Source organism: Pelophylax lessonae (assembly GCF_965119305.1).
Source record: "Pelophylax lessonae genome assembly, chromosome: 5".
NCBI classification, from domain to species: Eukaryota; Metazoa; Chordata; class Amphibia; order Anura; family Ranidae; genus Pelophylax; species Pelophylax lessonae.
Window position 1 is genome coordinate 381,992,781 of NC_138772.1, and position 15,805 is coordinate 382,008,585.

A 15,805-nucleotide genomic window follows, 5' to 3' on the forward strand; every position below is an offset into this window, starting at 1 on the left:
TATGTAAGGCGGCCACTTGGTCGTCGGTACATACCTTTACTACATTCTATAAAATTGATGTGACGGCATCGGCGGATGCCTCATTTGGCCGCAAGGTTTTGCAGGCCGCAATTTGAGGAGACCGGTGGTCTACCTCGAGGGTTTTTTTCTGTTTGAAAAATTTTTTTGTTGAGTCTCATCATTAAGGATGAGCATTGTAAACCTCTAATTGGCACCGGTTGGGCCTTCTAGATTGGGATTTGATTTCCATTTTCCCACCCCTCAGTTGTGATACTGCTCTGGGACGTCCTGAAGGTGGTGTATCACCGAGGACTACGTCTGTCGATGAGCGCTAGAGAAAAATGGATTTTTGTAAAATCTTACCGTAAAATCCTTTTCTCTTAGCTCATCGACAGACGTAGTCCCCGCCCCTCTGTTTTGGAGTTGGGTTGGGTTAAATTCTCTAAGCACTGCTTTTTCACATAACTGATTTGCTGAGGCAGAGAGAGAGAGGATATACCCTCTGGGACTGCCCCTAGGGTGTGGCCAGAGCTTTTTAATTTCCTGTCTAGTCCTGCTCCTGCGGAGGTAACATAACCCGAAGGTGGTGTATCACCGAGGACTACGTCTGTCGATGAGCTAAGAGAAAAGGATTTTACGGTAAGATTTTACAAAAATCCATTTTTTCTGAAGTTGTTCGACAATTTTTAGACATAGCTTTTCACAAATTGGTGAACCTCTGTCCATCTTCTGGGACACTCTGACTCTCTAAGGTGCTCTATTCATACTTAATCATGTTGCCACTTAACCTAATTAGTTGCAAAATATTCTTCCAGCAATTCCTTGTTAGTACTGCTTACTTTGCCAGCTTTTTTTTACACGTGCTGCTGCCATCAATTTCAAAATCCATCTTATTTTTTCCTAAAATGGTACATTCTCTCAGTTTAAACATTTCGTTATGTTTTCTATTGTGAATAAACGATGGGTTGCATTCTGTTTTTATGTAGATTTTATATAACATCCCAGCTTTTTTGGAATTGGGGTTGTAGGGAAAATTGTGAGACAGAACTCAGTCTAAATGCAAAAGGCTCTGATCCTCTCCCACTTCATTAAAAAGTTATGTCAGAAATTCCACTTTAAAGTCTAACTCCAGCAAATCCCTTCTCTATATTGTTGATGGCATGTATGCAGACCCCAGGGAAGGTTTGTGATCTTGGTGCTCACCTTACAGAATTAGAAATATTAAATTGTAAAGGGTTACCTACCCCCTCCATTTTGTGATAATCTTTTATATATGTGCCTGGAGAGGATGACCCCTCATGCCTTGAAAAACTGTTGTTCATGGCTAAATCCAATGCCACCTTTTTACCCACCCTGAACAGACCTGCCCCCATCAAAAACTTTACTGGGAACTTATCAGCTTGGACTTTAGCTATGGATCTCACTAAGGTCGGGTGGTAGAAACACCCTGCGATTAGAACATACTCATGGTTTCTCTACCACCCACAAAACCTCCTCCTACGTTAATTTGGCATTACTTCATCCCCTTTGTCTGATGCTCAAGGGATTTATAATCTCCCAAGTGGCCTTTCTGACCACTGTCCTTTAGCTATGACCCTGAGGACCTCATTGTTCTGAAACAGATCGCTTTAGCTACTGGGTGCTCATTGGATCTTGCATCCCAAAGCCTTAGAGCACATTCCAACATGAGTTCAAGAATACTGAGGCCAAAATGAGGGGTCCTCTTTTCCAGGCCTGGTATGGGATGCCTTAAAAGCATCTATTAGGGGTAAATATGTCTCCCCTATTCCATTTATTCCATCTGATCAGGCCTCTACTTTGCAATGCTCACAAACAGAAGTGGATGCCAGGGCTGACCAGTATGCCTACTTCTCCACCTCTGACAATTTTAACCTGTTCATGTCTGCCCTGGTTATATCCGCTAGGTGTAACTGTAATTCATGTTATGCAGACTTATTTAAGACTTTCCTAAACAAGGGGACAAAAATGTTTGGTTCCTTGCCATGTTATCCCAACATGACAGGCTTATTACCGTTATCCCTGAAATTAGGACCTTGGATAATTCTGTAACTACATCCTCTTGGGGCATTTTTTTTAAATTTAAGAACAGTTACACTGGTCTTTATAGCACTTCCCTGCCCTTGGATTTTAACCCTTCTAACCTTGCTTCTTTACTTGATTCGATAGGATTAGCATGGCTCTCTGAATTGAGACAATTTCTGATGCACCCTATAACTGCAGATGAAGTCCTTTAAGCAATCAACTGCTTTCCTAATGGGAAGGCCCCAGGCCCTAAATGGACTTCTTTCAGTCCCATGATGAGGCTCTAGCCCCTAGATTGGCTATTTTGTATAATCAATGCCCTCTCCATCTTTCAATGTGGGAAGAATGTCCTGGTACATAAAAGTTCCAAAGACATGTGCTTTATGCCTCTTACAGGTCTTTAGCTCTCCTGAACTGTGATTTAAAGATTCTAACTAAACTCCTTAACAATAGACTCAGCTTATCCACACTCTAATTGACCAAGACCTAACCCATAAATCTACTGCTCAACATTTGAATCCGGATGGATGCTAGAACCATATTCTCCCTGGATGTTGAAAAAGGCTTTTGATATGATGATATGGTCTTATCTTTGGTAAATGTTGAGGATGGGCTTCCTGCATCATTTCATTCAATACAAGTTCTTTATACCACCCTGTGGCTTCTATCTGATTGGGAAGATACCTTTCTGCCCTATTTCAGCTTCATCGTGGGTACTCTACAGGTTTGCACTCTCTCTCTGACCCTCTTTGCCTTTAGCTATGGAACCTATCATGGAAGCTTTTAGACCCCACGTTTATTTAAATAACTAAAATAAATTAAAAAAAATAAATGTGTCCCTTTATGGCGACAATCTTTTGCTCTTCTGAATGATACCAATTCCTCCCTGAAGGGGGCATTCCAGGTCTTCAGACTTCTGGCGGGTTAGTGGCCTTCGGGTCAACTGGCACAACAAGTCTGTGTGCTTTCTGATAGACCAGGAAGCCATAGCTCATGCCCCCAGGAATATCCAACTACAATGGGTTGCAAAGTTCACATATTTAGGAGTGGTTGTTTAGTTTTCTCCTGTTTCATAGTCTTTGCGCCACTTAATATATCCCTTCCAAGTACCATTTCAGAAAATCTGTAGATTTTGCATGTCTTCTGGAGTCAATTCGTTCAGAGTCAACTCGACATGGCCTCCTCTAATCATGAACTGCTGCTTAAGAAGGGACCAATTCCCGAATTTGACCTTCATCTTGTATCAATACCCTTTGGAAATTGCTATCATTTGTCTAGTCTATGGCAAAAATGGCAGGCAGATGTTCCTGACTTGGACACGGAGGATTGGTAGGAGATCGAGGACAAGTCCTTTAAACCAGTGGTCCTCAACCCTGGCCTACAGGGCCCACTAACAGGCCAGGTTTTAAGTATTACCTTCGGGAGATGCAGACTAGAATACTGCAATCACTGAGCAGCAAATGATATCACCTGGGATGTATTTCAGTTATCTTGCAAACCTGGCCTGTTAGTGGGCCCTGTAGGCCAGGGTTGAGGACCACTGCTTTAAACAACTAGTGTCCAGCACGGATTGGTTCATATAATTTAACATTATGAATATTACACGCCACACAGGCTCCATCGGCTTAATTCACCATCTATTCTTCTTGCTGGTGCTGTGATTTTTCACACAGATTTTCTTTTCATGTTTTTTTGGGACAAGTCCCACTATTTTTCATTATCTGCATTGACATCATCTGTAACATCAACACAGTCGGTCAGACCTCCTTAAGGATTTGCGGGTCCTTTTTTTCTGTGCCTATTTCTGTTTTATGTTTAGGAAGGCATAACAGTGCCTTGAAGAAAACCCTCTACCCCCTCCATTTAATTTGGGAAGCAACAAAGTTTAGGCACGGTGGCTTGAAGAAGCCTCTACTGCAAATATATATTATTTAACGGCACCTGTTGACTTACTACTGGATAACAGGAGGACTGACCATATATCCTTCTGTACTGGATCTGACTGAGGACCCTAGTGTAGATAGGGGCAACTTTATTTTACTCTTTTAAATCCCTTTTTATCACAGGACCCCCCTCACAGGCTGATGTTTTCTTTCTTTATTATTGTTTGTATGCATGTGCGCATCCCACTTTTTTTTTGGATGTGTTGGTTTTGTTCTGTGAGTATTTGTGTGTGCTAGGCTGCTCAGTCTATGTCAATCTATTTTATTTGTTAAAAAAGTACAAAGTCTAACTTTGGGTTTCTTGTGACTTTAGTTTGTTAAGGCTGGGGGTCAGCAACCAGTAGATCACGGCCAGGTGACTGGGATGGTTGGTCAGCAAGCCCAGAATGCAATCTACCAGAGTATCAGTGCAATGCAGAGGGACTACTTGTAAAATTGGAGCTGTAGTAGGGAGCAGGAGCTGCATAACTCAAAGCCTCCTCTGTAGTGCTGGCTTCTGTCCCATGCGGAATGATAGTAACTGCACTCCATCTCTTATCCCGACTAGCAGTCTCCAGAGTGGTGCCAGCAGCAGGAAAGAAGAGATCTTCAAGTCAATGTGAAGCAATACACTGTGCATAAAAGTATAGGGCTGCCTTTACACTGATGTGCTGTGGTTTACCCACACCGCGGGTGCAGGGCAGTGTATATGCAGCTTTTCTGCACTTATCCATAGACTTCTATTATATCCTGCGTGTTTGGTGCACTTTCTAAAAGTGCAGCAAAACTCCTGAATGCGCAGCGAACCCAGAAAAGTTGCAGATGCACTGCGCTGCAGGTAAATCACAGCACATCGGTGTGAAAGCAGCCTTATAGGAGCTCAGAACAGTAAGAGTTAATTTACATTTGCAGTTTGGGGGTTGGTAAAAGTTCATAGTTAAGATGTGTTTTTTTACCAGCCCCGCCCCAACTGCACCCCTTTAGCTGTAGTGGCAAGAGGGGTACATGTCAAAGCTGCAAAAGGAGTTACATGCCCTGTCATGGTTGGTGGGTGTAACACCTGCCAAGCATGACCCATTCAAATGAATGAGGCTGCTCTGCAAGCTTATGCAGTACAACAAACAAGGGGTTAAAGCAGGCACCATTGTGTTGCTTTCTTACCTCCTGCTTGAACTCCTTGGACCCTGCAGAAACAGAAACATGCAGTTGTGAGACGTCTTTAGAGTGGCCCCATTTACTCAAATAGGTTGTGATTGGTAAAACTGTGGCTCAACTGCAGGGTTTTACCACCCGCTACTGTATGTGTGAATGAGCCCGAAGGTCTCTGCTGCTGAATGCAACTAAGGGCTCATTCACAAGTGCAGTAGGCAGTGTGTTTGACAAGTGGTGATATGTTGCCTCCTCACCACCTGATTTAAACCCATGATTGCTGTACATTGTATGTGATTGCGACACGATAGTATAGCAATTAAGGGATTAAATCAGGTGTGAGGAGGTGACCCTGCGTCTGGTGATCTTTGCCTTCTTTCCTGTTGTTTAGGTCAATCTCCTCTTCAAGATTGCCTACCCCTGGTTTAGGCCAAGGGTGCTCAGCCATGTGGCCCTTGACTCCAAACCCAGGAAGTGCATGTCCGGGGTCAGTAACCTGTTGATCACCATCTGAGTGCATTGAGCTAGGACTGACAGTGGAGGAAGCAGGAGCCGCATAAGCCAATACTTCCTCTGTAGCAAAACCAAATGCACTACACACAGAGTGGTGTCAGCAGAAGCTGCAAGAGTAAATAAAGGTCAGTGTATTAACATACACTGTGCTTTTGCATTATAGCAATTATTAGGCTGCTTTCACACTGATCCACAGGTGCAGTGCTCCAGCAGCCAGCAGGTTAGCTGCACTGAGCCATAGATGTCTGTTATATCCTAAGGGTATGGTAAGCTTTTAGAGTTAAGGCCCGTACACACGTACCGATTGTCGGCCGTAAATATTCGGCCAACGTCCAATCGGCCGCTTGTCGGCTTGTTAGTATGATGCTTCCGACAACCGACTGCGACTTTTCGGCCGAACAAAATCTGGTCTGCATGCTATAAAATTTTTGTTGGCCAACACCCGAACGGCCGATTGTTCGTCAGTCAGTACAGATTTCGGCTGACAAAAGCCAGATGAGCAAGACTGGGCATGCTCAAAGAAGAAAAAACACACTGAAAGTTAACCATCACATGACATCACTTCTGAAGTTGGTTGTTGTTGGTCGACAAAATTCATGTGCAGTCTTGAGCACTTTTCAACCAACACGACAGCACTGGACAAAAGACGGCCGATCGTTTGGCCGACAATCGTTGCGTCAATCCTCCTGAACTCATTCAGAAAGTGCACCACACCTGCAAGATATAATAGAAGTCCATGGCAAAGCGCAGCTTATCTGCAGGTGGGTAAACCACAGCCTACCAGTGTGAACACAGCCTTATGGGGGGCTCAGAAAAGTAAGGCCTTTTTTACATATGTGGTTTGGGAGGGCAGTATAACTTCATAGTTGAGATGTTTTTTTTTTTTTTACCCCCCCCCCCCCCCCCCAGCTTTGTTTCTGAAAAGCCACAAATATACATGCAAATGCGAAATGCACTAGTGTGAACATAGCCTCACAGATGCGCCACTGGGAGTCCTTTATAAACGGTATGTTGCATCAGCAATATACAGTGCTCTTTTCTGGCAGTGGGATGGGGCCCCTTATCCAGCTCCCAGAACAAAATTGAGTTGCCATTGCCCAGCCATTCATAGGAGGCATTGTATTTCATCAATGAATACAGAGCTCCCTTTGATTGACTCAGGAGGATGTTACAATTTCCACCTCTGCCAGTCAGAGGAAGTCACAAGAAACCACCAGTTAGGCTTTAAAGGATTAGTTCACCTGAAAAAAAAAAAAAATGCATTTATTTATTTATTTTTTTTTACTTGGAGCCTGGAAAGAAAGTTGCCATGCAGGACTCCTATAAACTTTTCAGTGCATCTGTCTACTCATACATACAGGCAGGCAGATACACACTGACAGAAAGAATGACTGAACTACCAGAACGCTCAACAGCTCCTTGCTAGTTCATTGAAACTAGAAGCCGACAGCCGCAAAGGTAGTTTCCTATTCACAGAACAGCCCCGCCATCTTTTTCAAACAGTGACAGCAGGCACCTGGAGAAGATGCCTGCCCACTGTCATTGGAGGGAGCTGCTGGAACATGTAACATGTTGGAAAAGGTGAACATGTCTTTTATATCTCCCTAAGTGCCACATGCTGAAAAATTTGATTTTTAACCGTAAAATCCATTTTTCTCTGATGTTCATTGATGGACACAGCTCCTGATCTTTTTAACCATTGGGTTATACTGCCCCCTACAGGAGTAAGAAACTAGCCAGAAAAAGAAGTCTGCGTAGGTCCAGGAGGGTATACTCCCTCTCTCTGCTATAGGTACTCAGTTTTGTTACAAGCAGTTTTAGAAGAATGACAGCTCCACAGCGGGGTGGGTGGGTGCTGTGTCTGTCAATGAACATCAGAGAAAAGGATTTTATGGTAAGACAAAAATCCAGTTTTTCCTCTTTCGTTCATTAACAGACACAGCTCCTTCTCTTCCTAACTATTAGGGTGTCCCAAAGCAGTATTAAACAGGAGGGGGTAGGAACAGCGAAACATAAATTCCCAAGGCTAACTATAGCCAACCAGTTAAACAGGAGCTCAACCAAAACAACTGAAACTCATCTGAAAAAACAATATACACTCAAAGAGGACCAGGTCCTCTAAACAACAGCCTGTAAAACCTTGCGGCCAAAGGAAGCATCCACAGATGCCAGCACATCCACTTTATAGAACTTTGTGAAAGTGTGCACTGATGACCAGGTGGCCGCCTTGCAAACCTGCATCACTGACCCCTGATGACGGAAGACCCAGGAAGCACTGAGCGTCTGAGAAGAGTGCGCTTTGATAGGGAAAGGAGGCACCTGACCCTTGATCGAATAGGCCTGAATCACTGTCTGCTTCCTCTTTCACCATTTCCAAATGGATCAGACAGACAACCCCTTTCTGTAAGCACAAAATAATGAGTCTGATTTCCTAAGGGACTCTGTAGCTGTTGGGTACACCTAATGCCCAGGCAACATCCAAGGCATGCAAAGCAATTTCCTTTGGATGTTTTGACCTGGGACACAGGGAAGGCAACACAATGTCTTCATTCAAATGAAAATCAGAGACAACCTGAGGAAGGAATGACAGACAGGGTTGAAGAACCACCTTATCAAGGTGACCGACAGGGTAACGCTGCCAATTCTGACACCCTGCACGCAGAGCTGAAAGCCCCCAAAAAGACCACCTTCTGGGGCAACATAGGCAGAGGAATCTCCCGAAGATTCTCAATAGGAGGCTTCTGGAGGACTGAGAGCACCAAATTTAGGTCCCAAGGTGGCATACAGAGACTGCACTGGAGGGGTCAAGTGCCTAACTCCCTGAAGAAAAGTACACACCAAGGAGTAAGTGGCCAAGGGCCGGTGAAAGAAGACCGCTAAGGCCGACACCTGACCCTTGATAGTGCTCAACCCCCCCATTGAAGGAAGGTCATGATTCCAGCCACCGAAAAAAGAGTGAGTATGAACCCCAAGAGACTCACACCACGCAATGTACGTCTTCCACGTACAAAGGTAGATCTTCCTAGAAGTAGATTTCCTAGCTTTTAACAGCTTTGGAATCACCGACTCAGACAAATCTCTATCCATTAGCACCTGGCGTTCAACAGCCAAGCCCTCAAAGCCAGCAACTGTAAAGCAGGATGGAAGATTTATTCTTGGGAGAGCAGATCCTCCCGGAGAGGAAGCTTCCAAGGAACGTCGACGACCAGCCGCACCAGAACAGTGTACCAAGCCTGGGGCCACTAAGATGAGCGGAATCCTTTCTGCCTCGATCCTGCGTATCGGGATGCCAACAGATCCACCTCGGGGATGCCCCACCGGAGGCACAACTGATGAAACACCTCCAGGTGAAGGGACCACTTCCCGTGGTCCAACGCCTGTCGACTGAGGTAATCCGCCTACTAGTTTTCCACCTGGGAAGGTGTACGGCGTAGAGGGCTGGAATGAACTGTTCTGTCCACCTTAGAATGCCAGCTACCTCTAGAGCCACTAGGACACTTCTTGTACCCCCCCCCCCCCCTGGTGATTGACATAAGCCACAGCCATGGCATTATGCGATTAAATGCACACTGGACATCCCTGACGACGATCCATCCAATGTTCCAGTCTGATCACTCTGAACACCCCCCCCCCAGTGTTCCAGTGGTTAGACCCCCCTGAGCAGAAATTTTTGCCTCCCCAGCTGGCATCTGTGGTGACCACTGTCCAACACAAGAGGAGGAAGGGCTTGCCCAACCAAAGAACGAATCAGGAATTCTCTCATTCCCCGGCTCAGCAAGATCTGATGGGCCAGAATCTCCCTTGCAGGGATGTCGTGTGGAACTGTGCAAACGGAACCGCCTCAAAGACACCATCAGGCACAGCACCTGCATGCAAGTCCGTAAGGATTACCATCTGCTGGACAGCAGGGGAGGAATTACAGCCTGATGTGTCTGGATTTTATCTAGAGGAAGGAGCACTCTAGCTAAGGGCCGAGTCCAGAGTCAAACCAAGATAGTCCAGCTTTGTGGACAGAACCAGAGGAGATTTCTGAAAATTCAGAATCCAGCCAAACACCCTCAAGCTTGTATGGTGATTTCCAGGTTTTCAACCAGAGCAGTAGGAGACTCCACTCGCAGAAGTAGGTCATCCAAGTAGCCCATTACCACGATCCCCCATTGGCGTAACAATGCTAGCACGAGGAGCAGAAGCGAGACCAAAGGGTAATGACACAAACTGAAAATGCTCCTCTCCCACGGCAAAAAGGAAGCACTGCAGACCGACACATAACGGAATTTGAATGTAAGCGTCCATGATGTCGATGGAGGCAAGAAAAAACTCCCCCTGATGCAGGAAAGCCACCACCGTGCGATCAGACTCCATTTCCACTTCTGAACCCACACAAAGCAGTTCAGGGCCTTGAGGTCCAGAATTGGACGCACCTTGCCTTCCTTCCTGGGGACTGTAAACAGGTTTAAGTAAAACCCCTAAAAATTCAAAGTAAAAGTTTTTGCACTGCCCCAAAGAGAGCCTGTAAGCAGACCGGGGACAAACACACGTTGGAAGGAAGAACCTTACTGGAGGGTAAGAATAAAACTCTGATCTTGTAGTTTGACCAAATGACCTCGTGGACCCACCTGACTTGTACAAGCGAAGATGTCCCCCATCCAGATACAGGTGAGGGCACAACTTTGTGCTGAAGGGGCCATGTCCGTGGGTCTGGAGAAGCCTACTCTTGACTTGCCAGTAGGGGAGTTGCATCCAAAGAGGCATCACGGATAAACTGCAGTCCCTGGACCAGCTGGTCCGCCAGCTCAGCAAAGGCAAGGGGGAGCTGTTCTGCCTCCAGGTCACGGTGCAAAAGCTTAGCACCCTCAGTCACAGTTTGCGACAACAGGGCAATGGTGAATACTGACCTGCAGAACCAGCCAGAGTGTACATATTTCGGACCACAGCCTCCGCCTTCCTGTCAGCTGGATCCTTAAAGGCCGGGGACTCTTCAACCGGAATCATGATTGCCTTGTTGAATCTGGAAATCGGAGGGTCCACCACAGGTGGAACAGTCCACTTCGGGTATCGCCTAGGAACCCCAAGGGGACACTTTGGTCATTCCCACTATTTAGTAACAATTCCATCAAAATAGGGGGGAAAGGGAATACCTTTTCTGTTCTGGATGGCTTGTAAATGCCAAAGGGAACCTGCGCCTCCACCACAGCTTCAGCTGGGTCCTCTATCTTTAAGGTCTCACTTACGCACAGCTACAATCAGTGCGACCACCAGCACCTTTTCGTATGCAGAGGTGGAGGACGCCTCCTATCTGAAGATTAATTTGCATCGATAGATGGATGGGGCCCCGCAGCCCTAGAGAGGGGATCAGGTGGGGAGATATGCTCCAAAGACTCCATGAGTCACCAAGGGGACCCCCACAAAAAGAATAAAACACTGCAAAGGGACAACCCCCCACCGCTCTGGTAGCCCACACGGTTGCCAGCCACAGAGCACCAATAAATCCTCAGCAGAGAGGGAAAGGACCCCACCAGACTCACCACCCCACAGAAACCAGGCACCGCAGCTAACAGGAGAATCTGCACTGCATAAATGGTGATCAGGAAATGAAAAGATCCAGCAAAAAATGGCCGCCGGACTACACAGACATGCCCACCATGCATTAAGTGCACACAGGCTACAAGAAAATGGCGGCACCTTAAGGCTCCCAGGAGGGATCCCTAGGCCTCAGAAAATGGCAGAGGCAGGAAGGGGGGGGGGCCCTGGCAGGAGCCCTCAACAGGAACAGCCCCCCCAGCCGATTGCTGGCAGGGCACGCCCTGACCCCACAGCACCAGCGTCAGTGAAGGAGGGGGGTGGGCAGATGAGGGGGCAAGATGGCCCACAGGGACCACCAGACCGATGAGGGGGTACCTAAGGGTAACCTGGGGGTCTGATAATCTCATGGAGGGGCCCACGTCCACCCCAAAACCCTCCAGAGGGTGAGGGGGAACAGTTACTTACCATATGAGGAATTGGGCACCGCTCCAGACAGAACCTCCTGTTCATCGAAATGGGGGGCTGTCGGCCAGAAGGAACGCTGCGACTCAGCCTGAGACGCGGTTGTATGCGACCTCGCGAGGAATTTAACTTGTCCTGTCTGGTGGGGCTATGTCCTGGCCGACCTAGTACATGATTGCTGGCCAGACTGGGGTGACCTCTGGATCTAGAGTATCAAAAAAAAACACAGGAGAAAAAAGATAAATCTATCTAAAAATAAAAAATTGCCAGGAGCGGGACCAGAGATCCCAGCAAGGAACTAGGTCCTTATTCCTGACTAGGCAGAGAGAGGGAGTATACCCCCTGGGGACTGCCCATAGGTGTAGCCAGACTTTTTTTCTGCCTAGTGTCCTACTCCTGTAGGGGACAGTATAACCCAATGGTTAAGAAGATCAGGAGCTGTGTCTGTCAATGAACGAAAGAGAAATATGCTGTTCTCTCTCTCTTTAAAGCAGGGAATGCACTCCAGGTGAATCAATCACTGTAAATTAAGACACATCAGGAAAAATACACCTGCAGTGATTGTCCCATACATTGCATTATGCATTGCTTATTATTGCAGTATTTGCCTAAATTTCAGATAGAAGACCAAGTCTGTAAAACTGGAAAGATCTCATATTTGCTATTAATGTAAAGTAATTGTAGATTAGCCACTAGATGAATATGTTTATCTCTGTGTGAGAAGAAATTGGACACATAAATGGTGCATTGGCTAATGCAACCAAAGGCTACCTATATATGAGCATGGTTTGAAGGAGCAGTAAAGCAAAACCATTGTGTGGGATGCGCAAACAGGGAATATATACAATATGCAACTAGGACTATCCCATTTATAATATGCAAACTATACACAGGAAGTTTTTTTTTTTTCACTCAAGCACACGCATTAGATCTCATTTGTGTGTGTATATCTTTAAAAATAAATATCAAGCAGACTACATCCCCATTAACAGTTATACAAATGAGGTTAATATTCTACTTTTGGTGGTCTTTTATTGTTTATATTTTGAAACATTGTGTTATCACAGCAATTGTGCTAAAATGAAGGTTATCCTGAGTATTGTGATGTGAGAGAGCCATTTTTTTTCTGAAAACATAGTGTGCAGTGACCACACCGGGCCTTAGCCACAATCTTGACTTGTGTTTTCTGAGCAGATCTGTAAGGCCACAAATGAACATACCATTCTGTGAAAAGGAAATGCCTGTTGACCACAGCAGTCTTTCTTGTACTACTACAGGACACTTTGGCCAACAAGGATGCCTTGTGTCCAACTTTCACATACCTTCCCCTTAATGCATTTCACAAAATATTACCAACCGTGGTACTCACAGGACCAGTTATTAGCATTGGCTTTCCCTGAAAAGAACCCTTTTTTTTTTTTTTTTTACAAGTATCCCTATAGTGCTTAAAAAAATTAGCTGCATTGATATAGCTACTAAAAACCTAGGAAAACCAGTTTACTTTCAGTTTTTTGTGTACTGAATTATTAGTAGATGTTTTCAGTTTGATGAGGATTGCTTTGCTGGGTTATGAAAGACAGTGGATGTTCTGCTAAGGTTTTCTTAATTTTTTTCTTTTTCTTTAGGGCTTGATCACAGCTGAAGACTTTGCACTTGAAAAATGCTTCCTTCCAACTGAGAACACGGTCATCTACATCTACTCTGTAGCAAGCATGCTGCTGTTTCTCTATGCAGTATTCCAGTTGTTTCTAATAAATGCTTTGAAATCCTTCTTCGTGCCCAAGGAAAAGCCAGTGTAAAGGAGGCATGTTCCATACGCAAGCCACGCCATATGGAAAACACTAGTTTGTTTTGTTCTCTAGAATAGACCAGTACATTTTACCAAATATATATTTATTAAATGATGTACCTGTACAATATGTGACTGTAACCTATACATTAAAGAAAAAAATCCTTCATTGATTTGATAGCCATATCCCCTCCAGGACCATACAGATGAGCCCTGTGTGGTTAAGGTCAGCCTGTGGACACTTTACCCTTCTGTTTTTTTTTTTTCTCTTTTTTTAATTTCACTGCTCAGGCCAACCTGGATATTAATGCTCAAAGTGATAGTTTTTTTTTTTAATTTAAATAAATATGATTGTCTATGATATTTATTATATGTATGCCATTTTTTTTATGTCTGATAAAACTTTAGCCTTAGTAAGAAAGGCAAGTGTTATCACCAGTTTAGTTTTTCAAATTAATGGCATAAACAGGGTCAAGGGTGGAAAAATTCATGAGAGCTTAACACAAGACAAAAAAATGTTGCTCACTATTATGATGTGTACAGGTCTCTCTACAGACAAGCAGTCCTCATACTTTATGGCCAGAGGAACAATGAATAATTACAGGGTTTAGCACTTTGGGATGCAGAACACATCCCTGCTCATACCCATTAGGTACACCCTCTCTTTACTTTGGTACGGATTCCTCTGTGGTCTGATGTGAGCCACACAGTGATGATTGCTATATGGGGCTCCAATATAAACATTAGAAAAGTCTCTCCAAGAGTCTTGTACAACTGTAGACATGAAGACAACCGTACGCAATTTAACTTTGTCCAATGTCTTGAAGGTATCGCGTGGCACCTCCACTGCGCAAGTGGATAGGAAGGCAGCAATTGGAGGACTGACATTATTTAACAAATCTTAAGTGATGTTGTCTAGAAAGGCTTGTCTTTACCGCTGTTAACAGTAAGTTTAGACAATGTACAGGTTATCTTGGACACAGGTCATCTAGACTCACATACATAAAACACCTAAGTATAAAATATAAAGCAGTGTAATAATTACTAAAAAGGACATGCCTTATTGCTACAGCAGTTCTTGCTTTGTATATTTATATTATATATATATTTATATATAGTATTGTACCACAACTTCTTTAGAGAACATTTGCATAAATTATTCAAGTTTGAGAAATAGTCACACATATCAATTCTATAATATTTAAAATAAACCAACTTTCTAATGTGTCTCTTTATTAAAAGAGAAATTAAAATGTCATCTTGTAAATTTATCAGGTTAGACAAAGATTTCCACCTTTTTGTTTACCCTCCTCATCGTGCTATAGGCTTACACAACATCCACTGCTGCCATAAATGGAGCAAGCCTAAACTGATGCTGCCATAGGTAACATTGACAGTATCTCTGTGGCAATACTGGGAATGTTGGATCCATGCAAATATGATCAAAAAGTTCCTAAAAGAAATGTTAAAAAAAAAAACTCCTTGGTTCCCACTAAAACACCACTAGGCTGCAAATATGAACAAAGAAATGGATTCCAATAGATTTTTTTTTTGTTTTTAAAGCTGAGACTTCTTCACCTCCTTCCCGTGCCTGCACATATAACAGAAGGAAAACAAAAAAAGGCATGTTTGCTGCAACAACTGGTCATTGTAGGACCTTACTTGTAAAGGTAAGTGGTTAATTTGCATAATTTATACTTTTTTTTTTTTTGTTTTCTTTTTTTTTGTACTAAAGAGCATTTCCTTCTTTTATATAAACCAGAAAAAAAACTAAATTCTACAGATAGTTCCTACCTGCAGTCACAGCTGCAGGCAAGTTTGACATCAAGCTGTACAGCGCAATCAAAAACATACTTACATCTTAGCTCATTTTACAGGTACAGCCATAATCAAGGCACAAAGATCTTCTACAAGTATTATTTTTTTTTCAATAAAGTTGTACAAAATAATATTACATTTTACATCTGTACATTATAATAAACCAGCAGTTAAACAAAATAAAAAAAAAAAACTCTATGAAGGACTAAAGCCCAGTAATGATCTAAGGCTAAAAAGATCATCTGTGGACAAAGCATATAATATCGGTGCAGGTGGTCATTTTTTTTTTTTCTTTTCTGCCTTGACGTGAGAGGCTGAAAGCAGCTGCAGTTTGAATGCCTGAGGTGTGCAGAAACACTTAGCCACAATATACCATAAAATGTTAAAAAAAAAAAAAAAATGCTTGATTTTGCCTCTTCAATAACCTATGTTATGTATGGATCCTGGAACGTCCTTTAAACTCAGCATCACCGAAGGCTTGCAGTCCACTGCTCTGCAATGGACTACAAGCTCCCTACTCCACCTGAAGGTGTTCAAGAGCTGAGGTCACTCTGTTGACCTGCAACTCACCATTGCAAAGATCTGT

The 15,805-nt window shown here is 43.9% G+C and overlaps 1 protein-coding gene across 1 annotated transcript in view; it reads left to right on the forward strand.

Annotated features, from left to right (window-relative positions):
• The window catches only part of MPPE1 (metallophosphoesterase 1), a 176,819-nt gene extending 163,057 nt beyond the window's left edge, over window positions 1–13,762 (forward strand). Inside the window, exon 9 of the mRNA XM_082257845.1 lies at window positions 13,238–13,762. Within this exon, the coding sequence (XP_082113971.1) occupies window positions 13,238–13,411 (174 nt within the window). The 3' untranslated portion in view covers window positions 13,412–13,762. The remainder of the gene's footprint in view (window positions 1–13,237) is intronic.
• Window positions 13,763–15,805: the final 2,043 nt, after the last annotated feature.